Here is a 15688-nt window from a genome sequence, read left to right as displayed (position 1 = left end):
GCTGAATACATTCCCGGGGACTGGCTGGGGATGGGTTCGCCTGGTATTTATGTTGCAGACAGGGAAGCTGCGCTGATGCAGCAGTACTGATGTGTCAGCAGTTTAGATGATAGGGGGAAAGTTGGGATAGTGATCAGTATGCTCATGACAGACATCAGTGTAACACTGTCATAATGTATATGCATTATGTATAATGTGTATGTGTGTCATAGCCTGTGTGGAGTGGGGAGTGCTGTGATTGTTTATACACAATTTAGTGCAATCATTTACAAGAAATAAGCTGTTTACAATAACAAATAGATAGAAAAGACGAAGTGAATTGCTCAAAAAGCAACCATTTTGCATACTTACAAATTAGACAAGTATTAGTATATACTTTATAAAGATGCATATTCGACTAGGATAAAAAAAGTGTTTTAGTGAAAGTGAAAAAACAAACAAAGAAAAACATTTTGTTTGTTTGTTTGTTCCAGTTTCACTAACACGATTTTTTTTTCAAGGAAAAAACCCGCAACATTATTCTTTCTTTGCAATGAATAACTTTGCACTTCGGTCACGTGAGGATCTATTGTCAGGGCTCGTAGTTTGGGCGCATGCGCAGAAACGGACCCGGTTGAATCTCAAATGGTTCCGCGATTCCTATGCTAGTGCACTAAAAGGGTGACAGATGCGTGACTTATACACCCTATCGAGTGCAGTGTTTGTGAGGTAGGATTGAATTCAACCTTAGACATGGGCGAATCTGCTAGCGTTTAGCCACGCGTCTGCTCTACGAGAAAGCTTGTTGTAATGCTGAATCTTACGCGTAAAAGCGCTCTGTACGACTTCAGCAGTGTGGTCTAGTTCCCGCGGTGTGTTTTATTTGGGTGTGTTTTTAGACCGGTGTCTGGTAAAACGTGTTAGGCTCGTTTAGAGACGCGCAGGTAATGCCTTTGCAGACACGTTCAGGGTAAGATTGAGCTGTAATGTCGTTTCTGTGAAGCGTTATGAGAGCGAGTTGTGCAGTGGTGTTTGTTTACAGCTAGCACACTGTCGCCTGGTTGTGTAGCGCGAGCTCTTCTCTGTGCGGTGCTACACACAGCTGTGCTCTGACATGTAGAGGTAGGCGTGGCTTATACAAAGCACCATACTGCAAAATATCTTAGACACCACTTCCACATCTAGATCTTCATCTAAAATAATGTACAGATTACACTTACTCACCTAACAGTTTACATATCCTCTGATTAGAAATACACCATATTGCTGCTCTGTAATAATTCTGCTATTTACTCTACCTGTTTGTTTTGTTCCGCCCTGAATGACCTGCATCTCAGTATTTCTGTGCAAAATATGCCTATTAACTTTAGGATGAAATTGTAAATGACCCATTGTAACTTACGTTTACATTTCTGGCATTTGGTAGGCGCCCTTATCCAGAGTGACTTACATTTCATCTCATTTTTTTATACAACTGAGCAATTATAGGTTAAGGGCCTTGCTCAGGGGCCCAGCAGAGACAGCTTGGTGGACCTGGGATTTGAACTCACAACCTTCCAATCAATAGTCCTACAATTTAACCACAAATCTACCACTTCCCAGCCCTCTTGTAGCTCTTAGGCAGAACCCTATAAATAAATAAATGAAATAAGTAAAATAATATTAATAGTGGATTGGATTTAAGAGGAAAATGTATTAGATATACGATCCTGAAATACAGAGCAAAGATTGATTTTTTTTTTCCTCTTAGGCTGGTACTGTTTACATAAAAAACCTGACTGTTTTTCTTTGGTTTTGATTTTTATTATATGAATTTTTTATATATGTTTCATTAAATTTATTATACGATGTAAGTTGTGTGAAAGAGTTTAACCATTTTTAACCATAATATCGGGGTATCGTATCAGCTGATACTCAGAGTTTTTATATCTGTATCGGAAAAGAAGATTTGTGCCGTGTTTGAGATGAATTTCCAACTTGAATTTAATGTTATTTTTAGCTTCTTTTTATCGACACGTTGCTGTATTTTCTCAATTTCCTACGTTACCCACAGTGCCCCTTGGCTACCCGCTGATAGTGGAGCCAGTGGGAATTCCAGCTGCCTGTTATCTCCTCTGTCTCAGACACACAGAGTCTGCAGCTTTTCTGTCCATACTAACACCGCTGTGCTCGATTAGTGACCTTGTGCTCGTCATCCTGTAGATCTCTATGTAATAGTAGCTGTGTTTGGAACTTCCCAGTGTTTATCTGCATTACTGCTACATTATATTTTCTCATTTGTTTCTTGCTTTGCTGATTTTACTGCCATGTGAAGTTTGTGAGTGCTGGTTTGTGTGTGTTCAGTTTGTGCAGTAAGTAGATGGCGAAACAGTGGGAGCAGCAGTGGCAGGTACAATGGCACCGTGTGAACCACACTGGGATCAACACATCCCCTGGCCGAAGATCCGAGCTCTGCAGTCCCACCTGCTAGTGGCCTCAGTAGCCCTGATTTGCTTCATAAACAGCTATGATGGCGACTTTGTCTTTGATGATTCAGAAGCTATAATCAATAACAAGGTATTGTCTGAGTTCAAGTTTAAGCACAATTAAGATGTGTCATATCCAGAGATATTATTATTTGTTAAACTGGTAAACAGGGTAGGATTGTTGATTTCAGTCAAGGAGATCTGTGTGTTACTGTTTGTACTTTCTGCATGTACTGTGCTTGGTGTTTTTTGACAAACCAATGTGTCATTTGAACTGACTTCCAGGACCTTATCCCAGACACTCCCCTGAGTAATATCTGGAAAAATGACTTCTGGGGAAGCAACCTGAGCAGCAATTCCAGCCACAAATCCTACCGGCCTCTGACTGTTCTCACCTTTAGGTAAACTTACCTGCCCTTCCTCTCTGCACGGGAATCTGAGGGGTTGTAACTCCTTCCTCACCATGGCATTGACACTGAGTGACCTGATCATTAACATAACATTACAGGCTAGGCTGCTTATATGAAATAGTTTTAAATGACCTTGCATAATTTAAAGACGAATGGTTGGAAGTGCAATTTTATTCTCAGTAGGAAATCAGAAGAGGTGGCCTCAAGTACTTCCTACATGGAAGAAGCAATAATTGGTATTAAATTGGGATGCTGCATATATTGTCTTTTCTCATGTAAATTTCTGCTAATTTTTGTATTGGCTTTGCCATTTGAACTCGGCTACTAGGAATTTCTATACAAGGGTTATTTAGTCTAGGTCTTGTCTCATGCTGGTAATGAGGCTGACACTGTTTTGCATATGTTCTAGATAATGGCTCATTTGACTGTTCCCTTATGCAGCTTTTCTAAGGTTCATATGAACAAAGTCAACAAAAAAAATTGCACGTGGTGTATATGAACTCTTAACTACTTATGCTAATATAATCGTAATGAAGCTGCAAGCATTTATAATGTGGTGGTGTTTCAAAGCATTTGCTCATCTTCCAAGTAAAACAGTAATTTCTGTAGAAAATTACAAAAGAATATGTGTGTTTGGTTTATTATAACATCATCTAGCAATCCACACAGGTCTGCCTGTGATTCTTCTGAACTGATCAGGGTTATCAGATAATAAAATAACACGTATGATACTACTGTGCTATGATACTAGACATGCAGAAAGTGTGGCACCTGGTTACGTGATGATGTAATGATGAAAAGACTAAATTTTGATCAGATTGCTGCTCTGAGTTTTTACTGTGATGTGTTTTACAGTCTGCTATATTGACATGACTGTGTTGTCTGCAGGCTTAACTACCTCTTGGCTGGAGGTCTGCATCCAGTGGGCTTCCATGTGCTCAATATTGGCCTCCACTGTGTTATCTCGGCGTTAATGATCGATGTCTTCGCAATATTAATTGCCGGTTTGGCCTGTGAAGGGAAAGCTAAGAGATCTGCACATGTTCCGAAGGCCTCTGTCTTGGCTGCGTTGTTCTTTGCTGCACACCCAGTTCATACAGAAAGTGTAAGTAGAGACGAAGACATGACTCAGCATCCTGGCTCTTCCAGTAAACAAACATACTACAATTACAGTGCTGCCTGGAAACTGTATAAAAACATACATTAAAAAGCCTCACTCGGTGGGTGTGCATTTCTGAGGTGTGTATTGAGGTCGATCAGCTCTGCTAATGGCTGCACAATAGCTGGTTTAACCTGCCAAGGATGTATCAGATAGTGATTGAACTGGACATTGAGTCATGGGCTATTCCACCAGCTGGCTTCTTTAATCAGGTACAGAAAGGCTAGTGAAGGACCCGGTGGGGGAGCTTCAGAAAGACCACTGACTTTGGCCTACTGGATTTATCAAAGGATATGCAGCCATTGCCCCAGGACTCCAACCAGGGCCAACCGCAACTCTCTAATGAGGGGGCCTCCTGCCTTCGTCATTAACTTGGCACCTCCAGAAATGCAAGCAATTTCACAGGCCAGAGGGCAGCGGAAGTTTTAACCGCTGTACAAACAAAAGCCAATTTAGGTGGTTGTAAAATGTTTGGCTGCGTCTGAAATGACTGCCCTTTTGCAAAGCATTTATTCTTAGTTAAATGGCTGTTTGCTTTATATAATGAACCACAGAATGTTCTTAAGCAATGAAATTTCTTAAACAGCTAGTATTGTCTTTTTAGAGTCTTTTTAATGAGTGACGCTATCCTCTGTGTTTGCTATAGGTGGCTGGCATTGTGGGTCGGGCAGACCTCTTGTGTGCCCTGTTTTTCCAACTTTCCTTCCTGTCATACTGCAGAGCATTTCAGGGTGGGTGAAAAAGTGGAGACACTGTTGATTTATTTGCTTTTCCACTCTGCTGTGTAATGTAAATTATTATGGTGACTGCATTTTTCTCCTGTCCTTGTTTAGCTGGTGACAAACCTGAAAAATTCTCGGTGTCTTGGATAATGGTCAGCCTTCTTCTCTGTGCTGTGGCTATGTTATGTAAAGAGCAAGGAATTACAGTTTTGGTATGTATATGAACATCCATATATTTATATATGTATGTTTCTTTTATATAAATTATTTGTAATACAGTTCTTTTTCTTAGGGAGTGAACGCTTCGTTTGATATCCTTGTGATCTGCAACGTGAATATCTATGACCTGACTCGTGGACTTCTAGTGGCAAAGAAAGCCAAAGATGTCAGTGTCTTTCTCACACAGAGTTTGTAGGTGATAGAATAAAGGCTGTTTGGATTAATGATTTTGTTTGTTTTTATTCGCAATTTCTGTTCAGGTTATTGAGAAGGTCAGAAATGGACTGCTGGTCAGACTGGCCCTGCTGCTTTTGGGGGGCTCCTTGCTTTTGTTTGCAAGGTGGAGGATTATGGGTACAGGGCCCCCAGCCTTCACCGAAGTAGACAACCCAGCTTCCTTTGCTGAAAATGTTTTTTTTAGGGTAATGTTTTGTTTTTTTTCCCTGTTAATGTTGATGCATGTTTTTGTTTTATTTGGAACCAGTGTGTAATTAATTTCTTAGTATAGTTGTTTTGTAGTGTGCATGTACTGGATTTCATTCCAATAGATAATTTGTCATTATTATAGCAGTTACTGCCCTCTTCTCTGCCTGAACCTTGTACCAAACCGTCAGTTGTTTTATCTCTCTAGCACAGAGTCTTGACAGATCTTTTTTTTTCATGTTCCTCTCGTTTGCTGCAGCTTTGATGTTGAACACCTCCTGTTCTCTTTGATTGGCAGATTGTGAACTATAATTACTACTACTCCTTGAATGCATGGCTGCTGCTGTGTCCCTGGTGGCTGTGTTTTGATTGGTCAATGGGCTGTGTACCTCTTATTAAATCAGCCGGTGACTGGAGAATCGTCTGGCTGCTGCTGCTGTGGGCCTGCTTGATTGGCTTGATAAGGCAAGCTCTGTGCTCCCCAGACGGCAGCGAGAGAAGGTGAGAATCGCACAATCTCTTAACAGCATTTTCCACTCACTCAGTGGGTGGAAATGCAGCTTGAGCTTCTACTACACATGCTTTGGTTAAATGGATTGTTGGGGGTGGCATCTGAGTTTATATAGCTCTAACATATTGTGCCTATTTCAGTAAACACTCGGTGAAATATTTATTAAAGTGCTTACTCCGTGTTAAATAAACGCGAAGTACGCTCTAGTGCAAAGAGCTTTACAGAATTATTTGTATGGTAATCTCTTGTAGCTAGAGAGACAACATAAAGAATAGATAAAATTGCTTTCCTGAATTATTGATCAAAATGTTTTCCCCTCAGGTGAGCTGTATAACACCAAGATATAACTCATCGCCTTGGCTTAGCCCTGCTAAACGTAATGAAAATGTGCTTCTTTAAAATTGATGAACCATAAAATTGCTCATTGAAACAGCTGAAAAGTGATATTTGTACAGCCTGATCATAAGATGACATCTGTGTCTGTGTTTGTTGTCAGGACTCTGACGTTTGGTTTGGTGCTTCTGGTCATCCCCTTCCTGCCAGCCAGTAATCTGTTCTTCCGTGTTGGCTTTGTGATAGCAGAGCGGGTACTATACCTCTCCACTGCTGGTTATTGCCTCATCCTGGCCTACGCAGTGGCTTACTGCTGTTGGCGCTGGAAGACACCCAAGGTACGCACCCTGCCCTGTGACATTTCTCTCTCCTTCTTCCTAATCTTCACCCTCAGGCCATGCTTCATTGTAACTAATTTTGCTTTTAGTTCAGGCTCTTGGCACCATACAGTCCTGTTTAATGTGCTTTTTTTTTAATGTGCTTGTCTGATACATCCCTAACACCCACCTGCAGAAGCTGCTGCAGGCAGCCATGTTGGCCCTGCTGGGTGTCAATGTGGCACGCTGCGCCTTGCGCAGTCAGCAGTGGAGGTCTGAGCAGAGCCTCTTCACCAGTGCCTTGTCTGTCTGCCCGCTCAACGCTAAGGTAAGGCCATGCTCAAAGCTTTTCTATCTGGATCATGTCTTCCTTTCATGCACCATTCTCTAACGTACAAAGGAAGAGTGCTGTGGATAGCCATCAAATGTGGCACATATTCTTACTTAGATTTGTAAAAATATAAATAAATAAAATTATTCGAAACACAACAGTGCCTGAGTAATAAAACTGATGACCTTTTCTGGCTCTCCTCCTTCCTTCTGCAGGTTCATTATAATGTTGGCAAAAACCTCGCTGACCGAGGCAACCAGAGTGCTGCAATCAAGTACTACAGGGAAGCTGTGAGGTACGTGCTGAGAAATGTATTTTATCAGCAGCCAGCAAACAAGGCCTTTGTAAAATTCAGCACTTTAATCGGAAAAAGTGCTGATGTTGCTAATTGAAAGTGATAAACACAAATGTTCAGCTAACAGCCTATCACTATAATACTCTGTATGTAAACAATATTTATTACATTTATATAGGCTGCACCCAAAATACGTCCATGCCATGAACAATCTGGGAAACATACTGAAAGAGCGGAACGAGCTGCAGGAGGCAGAAGACGTACTCTCTACAGCTGTCCTCATCCAGTATGTGAACAATATGAGTAATGTAATCCAACTTGCAGAGATTTGCCTGAAAATGGTGATAATTTCTTTCTGTCTTTCATTCATTACATCCTCTTGACTTCCTGGAGGCCTGATTTTGCTGCTGCTTGGATGAATCTGGGAATTGTGCAGAACAGCCTAAAGAAGTTTAAAGAGGCAGAGACAAGTTACTGGAATGCTATTAAATTCAGGAAGAAGTATCCAGATTGCTACTACAATTTGGGCCGATTGGTGAGGGTTGTGATTTTGCAGTGTTTTTTAAAGGAAGCTGAAACCTATTGACTGGATTTAGTCCTCTTGTTAAAATAATATTCAGAAGCATATTACCCTTTGCAAACAACAGCTAGGTCAGATTTAGTATTGTGATAAACTTTTAATAAATTGAATTTCTTGAATCTGAACTGCCTGTTCATTCATTCATTTCTTTATTTTTAACAGTATGCCGATCAGAATCGCCACGTGGATGCACTAAATGCTTGGAGGAATGCCACCATGTTGAAGCCTGACCACAGCCTGGCATGGAATAACATGGTTATATTACTGGATAACACTGGTAAGGTTCAATTACCAAAGACTGCTAAGGTGTCAATATGATAGGCTTGTATGTGTAAAGTTCAGTTCGTTATATTTCAGTTTTATTTGCATAGCGCTTTTAACAATGGACTCTACCACAAAGCGGCTTTATAGGAATATAAAAATTAAGAAAATATAATTACAAAATGGGCATTTTTTATTTGTATTTCTTCCTATCCCCTAAAGTACTGTTTAATAACCAACTCAGGGACCAAAGTGCCTCTTCAGTCTATTGTCTAATAGTGACAAATATAAGCGAGATACCAAGTGATAAATCATAAAGAGACATGGAAATATATATTGTAAAATCTATAGATGAACACTAATCATATATCATTACAAAAATGTCACTCTGCTGACTCACTAGCGCACAGTTGGTTTTTAACGGTAATGAGCGAGGTTAAATCTGAATGGATGTCACCTAATTATACTTCTCCTTAATGTATTCATTCTAACCCCCATGCTCTGTATAATTGCACTGTTCTCTGCCAGCACTGAGGATCAGAAAAATACCAAGAATATATAATTATGCCTTGTTTTTACATGTGCGTAACAATCGCGACCATCCAGGCGTGTATCTTATGTATGTGGTGTGTGTGTGTGTGTGTGTGTGTGTGTGTGGATTCATGTGAAATGGAATATTAGATTAATTATGCTTTTGCCATGAAATGTGATCTACGTTATGAGAGCACTACTTCATTTGGAACAGCGATTATTTTTAGGTAATTGTATGCATGTAAACATGGTTATTGTTCCACAGACGTTGTTTCAGTGTTTGATGTAAAGCAGATGAGCGATGTCATGGTGTTGTGGATGGAGAGTGTCGTATGCATAACCTGAGCAAGGGTTCTTATTAGAAATACCTTTGACCCCACAGTGGGAAAGAAAATGATCCCAAATCAAATCATTCACTTTTTTTTCTACCTCCTCCTTAGTGTGTGAGGTGTGAAGCTCCATTCTACAGATGCTGAGCATCAGGTGCACTCAGACACATGGGGCCCTCTCACATAATTAGTCCACCCTTTAAACCAATTAGTTTTCTTCTTTATTTTTTTTTTAGCTTCTTGTCTGATAACAGGCCAGGTCGTTAAGTAGCTATTCTCTAGTGCTCTTATGCAGCCCAATAATATCATTAACATATTTCAGTTGCATTCTTGTAGTATTTATTTGTGTGTGTGTGTGTGTGTGTGTGTGTTTTTGCACATTGATAGATAATCGTGTGAAGAATTTTGGTATCAGAATCATAATCAAGTAAATGATACCCAGATGTAATAAGCACCCTACACAGTTATACTGGAATAGCAGAAATCATCAGTGCTTGAAATTTATGTATGAAATGTTTGTGCACTGTTTTAAAGCCAATCTAGCTTGGGTGTGTGGAGAATGGCCTGCTTTTCAAACAGAACCGTTTTAAGCACACACCTCTCCCAGCCAGGTTGATACCCACCAGAGTGCTTTGGCTCTCTTCTTCATATTTCCCTGCCAAAAAAAAAATTCCTGGCACTAAGAACCTCTTCCTCTGCATTTTCAGCCTCTTCCTATCTCAAGGTCCCACAACATAAACTACAAAAACACTGGAAATGAATTGATTCTGGTCCTTGGTCACTTCTGCAGAATGCCTAAACTGGGCAAGAAGGATGAGAAGACACGCCCGAGTGCAAAGCATGAGTCACGATCAAGCTCCTGTGGTGGAGGAAAATCTCTGCTGCTCATGAATTAGTTAAGGGGCAGCCAGTATGATGGGAACTGTGACTCTTTTGACTCTGTGGTCAAAGCGAGTTTTGACAACCCAGATCAATAAGTCAGTCGCCCTTGTGTTGAACCCTAATTAGAAGACTAAACCAGTAGGAGGGGAAAAACTTGTCTGGACATTACTGACAAATGTGGGACTCCCGTTTAGGTGTAGCAGTTGTACAGTAATTTTTATTGTAAGCTCATATTAAAACGTTACCTGAAATTTTCTAATCATGAACGTTTTTGAACTTGTTTTTAACACAGTCACGGAAACAAGGCTGTATTTTAATATTTAAAAGAGTTATGGTAAGACCTGATAAGTCTGTTTGATGTCTCTTAATTAATTTTGCCAAGTTATTTTCTCCATTTGATTGTAGGCAATTTGGCTCAAGCAGAGATGATAGGAAAAGAGGCTTTGAAGATACTACCTAAAGACCACACAATCATGTTTTCATTAGCCAATGTGCTGGGGAAGCAGCAGAAATACAAGGTATGTTTTCCTAACTGCTTCATTTTTCTCATACATCAAATGTGCAGTTAGAGCAAGGACAGTCTTCAAACCCTTTCACAATAAGGAAAAATAAATGTCATCTTACTAGTTCAAAGACTTTCGCTTATAACTAGTTGTGGCAAACATGCCATTACTGCAAGTTCATTTTCTCTTTAGGAGTCGGAAGGTTTCTTTCTAAATGCACTGAAGATCAATCCCAATGCTGCCAGTTGCCATGGCAATCTTGGTAGGTTTTTCTTTTCTGTAGAAATGTATCAGGGTTCATCTCTGCAAGATATTGTCTTTAGAAGTCTTTTTCTTCCTTTTGTTTGTTCTGTTTGCTACTGGCATAAATCGATGAACAAAGCTGGATACCACTGATCAGTTGTCCAGACTTAAAGGAGGCTAATGATGGATTATTGTAATGTTTCTGGTATTAAGGGACTGTGTATTTTGTGCTGTTGCAGCTGTTCTGTACCACCGCTGGGGGAAGCTGGACTTGGCTAAGAGGCATTATGAGCTTGCCTTAAAACTGGATCCCAGTGCTCCCGGGACCAAGGAGAACTACAACATGCTGAAACGCAAGTTAGAGCAGCAGCAAAGGACAGTCGGTTAAATTGGGCTTTGATATTAAATGCCGTGAATGCCACCTTTGTATGAAGTCCATGCCAAGAATCAGATTAAAGAGACTGTCCTCGTTTATAGTGTGTACTTTTGTATGGTAACAGTTTGTGTTCCAAATGTAAATGGAGATGGGTGGTGTCAATTCAGTGATATGTGTTTGGAGGTCAGAGCTGTGGCTTTGTAGCAGAATAAAGTTCTTCGCTTACATGTGGCCCTTGGTGTTAAGGAATGTGAAACATATCCACCATCTTTTATTTTTGTCTTTCATCTTGGACACTATGTTATGTCAGCTGGCCCGCTGTTTATTACTCTATTTGACTTTGTAATTGTTGAGCATGTTACCATTGGACACTGATCAAGAATGTGCTAGTCACACTGACAAATTGCATTTTAAAACCTCAGTACCCACGAGTCAGTCACATAGCTATGAAATTACCACTGTTTTTTTGTTAAACTGCACATTCCACAGTGTCAAAGTAATGTGTTGGTGAGTATGGATCATAATTTCTTGAATCCCCTCCAATCCTTCTGTAGTTAATGTAAGAAAGGTGTTTTGCAAGTGTGCATCGCTGATGTGTAACAGCCCAAGGGTCATCCCAAGCAGGAAGTCAGCGGCAATGGCAGAAAAGAAAACAACACAGCATAGAGCAGAAGCTTCAAAGGACGCAGGACGCCATCCCCGAGGGGCATCTCACACATGCTGGCTCATCTTGAAAGTTAGTGCTGAGTGAAGGCTGACCCCAGGACACAACTTCAGTCAACAAGTCTGCTCCTCAGTTGAAAGTTCAGCACACTTCTATTTTTTCACCTGCTTCCTCCCACTGCCAGGGAACATACAAAGAGCATTGCTGGACCTGCAAATACACTGTCGGAGGAGAGGTCGGTTTGTTTAAACAGCGTGAACCACAGGTGTTTAAGATACATTCGGAAATAGTGTAGATGATAATACTGAAGGAAGTCATGATGTGCTTCACTGATAAAGACACCAGTGATCTAATTATAGAACGGTTATTTTCACTATGTTGATTCCAAAAGTGCTTATATTTACTATCTGTGTTTGCCATGTAAAACTCCACCTCCAAGTTTAAAACAGTTACCACAGGTGACATCATAAGCGAAAAAGGCAGACAATACATTTTTCTTGTATATAACTTTCGACTTGTCAGATGAAGATGAAAAGGAACCAATTTCAGCGGAATCACCTGTAACAGGAATGTAAAAATCAATGGGAGCCAGGTAGTCGATGGACTATGAAGTGAATGTGGCTTTTTCAGAATCTATTTCTATTTAAAAATAAACAGAAGAGAATAAAAGAGTTGGCCACATTGTGTTGAAAATATCACTCACTCAATAATAAGTTCCTATAGAACTTGCACACTTGCTTTTGTACTGAATATCGATGTGGCTATGCTGAGCTATGGTGAACAGGGCAGTTTATTACCTTGTTTAAAGCTGTATCTATAGGAAAATCTGAACCTTTTAGAAAGCATTATGCTAAAAAATAAGCTTTACAAGAGACAACAGCTACACATTAATGCCGTATTTTACAGTGTGTTTCGGGCACTTTTTCTTCTATGCAGTGTGCATGACCAAAAAGTTCATCTGAGCTCATAATGCTGTAATTCCTATGATGAAATGCAGGTACTGTATTTAGTGAGAGCATGAGGTCATGTTCTCTTCTTCCTGCAATGCTTGCAAACAGCTTTTTGTTTTGAAAGGAAAACAAAGCTGTACAATTCTTTGTCCTTTATTTGTGCTTCAGGACCAATTCTTGGCAAATTTCCAACAAATTTCATTAGGGTACATTTTTCTATATCCATTACCTTATTTGTAAGGTCATCAACTTCTAGTTTTTTTCCACAGTGATAGGTGACAAAGCAATTTATATATATTTATATATATTTATATATATTTATATATATATATATATATATATATATATATATATATATATATATATATATTTACAGCTCTGGGGAAAAAAATAAGAGACCATGTTTTTCATAAATTTTAAAACGATTATTCCTTAGGGGTGTCTATAAATTTGGCACATATTAAAAAGGTGTTAATGAAAATGCTTTAAATAGTTTCTCTTCTTGTTTGAATAGAACTTTTGAATTATTTTTTGTGATTTTTATTTTATACAATAATTTTTTGTTTTTTTTATAATAAGGGTACCAATAATTCTAGTCAGTGCTGCAGAATGTCTTTACTGTCTTAGAAGGCATTAATGTTTTTAGTGTTACTGGATAGCTTCAAACCAAATCACTACTTTTAATCAGAATCTGCTTTTAAAATTCATTACTTTTGCTTAAGTTTCGGGGGGAAATGTCTCATCTCCAAAGCCTCCTCACCCCACAGGGTTCACTTTATGAGGCAAATTAATGTGCTTAGTGTAATATTTCATTTAATTCTCTGAAAAATAAATGACTGTCATTATAAGAGTAATCACATTATGGTTCACAATTTACAATGAAATAAAATGAGGTTAAAAGATTGCAACTAAGCCCTTGAGTATTTCTTTCCCCTCATTTTAAATCTGCCTTCAGAAATCTAGGTTAATATTTTATCAAAGATTGAATCTCAAGGTTCACATTAAAGCATGGATGATATGATTCTTGGCCATTAAATGAAACCATGCATGCTTGGATTAATTCCTTGCTCTTCTTTGTGTAATGACATACTACTACTCTTACTATTTCTACTACTACTACTTCTACTACTACTACTTATTATAATCATGATCATAATCATCATAAGAAGAATTGTTAGTTATTATTAATATTTAATAATAATAATACAAAGATATCCATGTTCTTTTCCCAAACCCGTGTCTGCCATATTTCTTCTCTAAATAACTGTCTATTAACTTTTTTTAAACAACTCTGGCTATAATTAATATCCCACCAGCTTGTGTTTCCACTTCACCAAATTTGGAAATTGTCTTTTGAGTTGTATTATACTGAACCTGTGAATTGTGTGATTTTTTTTCTTAAATTAAACATGTAGTCTTTTCATAGTCACTGGTCTGAGACTGTAGCCCTTTAATCATGCTTTAGATAGCAGTAGACTCATGCTGCCTATACTGATATTTATAAGCTCTGTGGCTCTACTGAATGTCGAGCGCTCGGTCCTGAATTCCATTTTACAGCCGAGAGACCCTCTGACAGAGCTGCTAATCAATCTGACAGAATGTTGTCGATGTTGCTGCTCTAAAATGCTCTCTCTGGCTCACCCTCCAGTTCTCTAAACAATCCTGACAGATTGTGATGTTGACTCTCCGACTAACTGAGGGTTTAGCAGATGTCCTCCAATCCTAACCCTAACCCTTGCCTTGGATTGGAATATTAATTGATCGAGTGACAGCAAAATGTCAGCCGTCAGTCATTGGGCCTAAATAAAATTTACCTAAGCTGAGTATAGGTCTTCAGACAAATCTCTATATGGTTTAAACATGGTTTAGTCATTTGAATGTATATTTTTGAAGATTTGTGACTTCATATTCTGTTTTTCTGCTTAATCCTACAGCAGTGCTGATGTCGGGTACATGGATATTTAACAAGCAACAGACTACACATGTCTAAAGTGAGGTGAAAAAGAGCTCTTGTAGAAAAGGAAGGACGTAGCTAGGACAACTACTTTCTGTCCTCAGCTCTGTGTTGTATTTGTTCTGTAGCTCTATGTTTTCACGTAGCACCAGGGTCCTGGAGAAGCGTTGTCTCATTTCACCATGTACTGCATCAGCTATATATATATATATAGTTGAAATGACAATAAAAGCTTCTTGACTTCACTTGACTTGATGTGTCAATATTTAATTAATTAAATGATTAAATACTATTATACTATTAAATAGCAACAAGCTGATTATAAACAACACTTTGTTGTTGTTTGTTGTTGCTTGAAAACACTTACTTGTATTTTTGCTTTCAACAATCAATAGCCAGAAACGGGATCATTAGACAGGCTACACTATTATTATTATTATTATTATTATTATTATTATTATTATTATTATTATTATTGATGTGTTTTTTTTTACAGTACTACTGATGATGTTCTTACTGAAATGCTTTACCTAAATTATTTATTTATACATAAATACATACATACATACTACTGTTGTTGGTGTTGTTACTGCTGCTGATGTTTTTTACTTAAATGTTTTACCCTTTTTTTCTCATTTATGTATTATTTATTTATTTAAACAAACAAACAAAAAAGTTTGAAGCTAGTTTCGAAACCATTAATGACAGTTTTAATTTGTGTTTACATTTTTATGCTAATGTGGCTACTGTGGTCTTGGCCTTGCGTTCACACACCTTATTTCCGCCCTCAGTCTACCGGTGTGTGACTAATTGTTAGCGCTGATCACCGGGAGGTGGTGAGGCCAGCTGTTCACCCGGATCTGTACTGTTTAGTCTAATATCGCAGTCCAGTCCTGCTGCCTAAATCCTCTCAAACACATTTAAAGCATGATTACACACCTCATCGTTTGCTTGTCTTCCCATTTGCCTTGCGTTTAAGCTCAAACTAGCTCGTTATGTCTCGTGCTCGACAATCAGATAGCCTGTAGGAGTATAGACTTAACTTTTTTTCAGCATTAGGATGGCACACAACCCTTACAGAAAAAAAAATCACCACATGCATTTCCTAAGTGTTTATAATTTTTTTTTTTATGTTTTACACGCGCAATAGTCTAAATGATCTCACGTGAACAATATGTGATCACACGTGCCCCATGCTAATAATTAACATATGGAAATAAATTAATCATGTATAAATCATGCACATATACA

General features: G+C 38.7%; 1 protein-coding gene across 4 annotated transcripts; it reads left to right on the top strand.

Annotated features, from left to right (window-relative positions):
- The first annotated feature begins 594 nt into the window (after positions 1 to 594).
- Positions 595 to 11096, top strand: tmtc4 (transmembrane O-mannosyltransferase targeting cadherins 4). Of its 4 annotated transcripts, none has more exons than XM_058393562.1 (18): positions 595 to 708; positions 2323 to 2535; positions 2730 to 2845; positions 3743 to 3959; positions 4660 to 4744; positions 4847 to 4947; positions 5028 to 5120; positions 5215 to 5376; positions 5676 to 5878; positions 6385 to 6559; positions 6735 to 6866; positions 7085 to 7164; positions 7343 to 7450; positions 7558 to 7699; positions 7907 to 8021; positions 10153 to 10265; positions 10443 to 10512; positions 10733 to 11096. In XM_058393562.1, the coding sequence occupies exons 2-18, from the start codon at positions 2374 to 2376 to the stop codon at positions 10879 to 10881; spliced, it is 2223 nt and encodes a 740-aa protein (XP_058249545.1). In that variant the 5' UTR covers positions 595 to 708; positions 2323 to 2373; the 3' UTR covers positions 10882 to 11096. The 4 variants fall into 4 exon arrangements, with proteins under 4 accessions (XP_058249545.1, XP_058249544.1, XP_058249543.1 ...); XM_058393561.1 differs by lacking the exon at positions 595 to 708 and adding an exon at positions 715 to 949; XM_058393560.1 differs by lacking the exon at positions 595 to 708 and adding an exon at positions 715 to 1101.
- Positions 11097 to 15688: the final 4592 nt, after the last annotated feature.

This window comes from Hemibagrus wyckioides, linkage group LG06, assembly GCF_019097595.1.
Source record: "Hemibagrus wyckioides isolate EC202008001 linkage group LG06, SWU_Hwy_1.0, whole genome shotgun sequence".
Lineage (NCBI taxonomy): Eukaryota > Metazoa > Chordata > Actinopteri > Siluriformes > Bagridae > Hemibagrus > Hemibagrus wyckioides.
Note: the sequence above shows the minus strand (reverse complement) of the source record. Positions and strands in the feature narration are given on the sequence as shown.

Bases quoted from the DNA above. Each gene is read 5' to 3' on its own strand.
- tmtc4 (XM_058393562.1), top strand. From the start codon at position 2,374: ATGGCACCGTGTGAACCACACTGGGATCAACACATCCCCTGGCCGAAG. The intron at 2,846-3,742 runs GTAAACTTACCT...TGTTGTCTGCAG, and splicing joins CTGACTGTTCTCACCTTTAG to GCTTAACTACCTCTTGGCTG. The intron at 5,121-5,214 runs GTCAGTGTCTTT...ATTTCTGTTCAG, and splicing joins TGGCAAAGAAAGCCAAAGAT to GTTATTGAGAAGGTCAGAAA.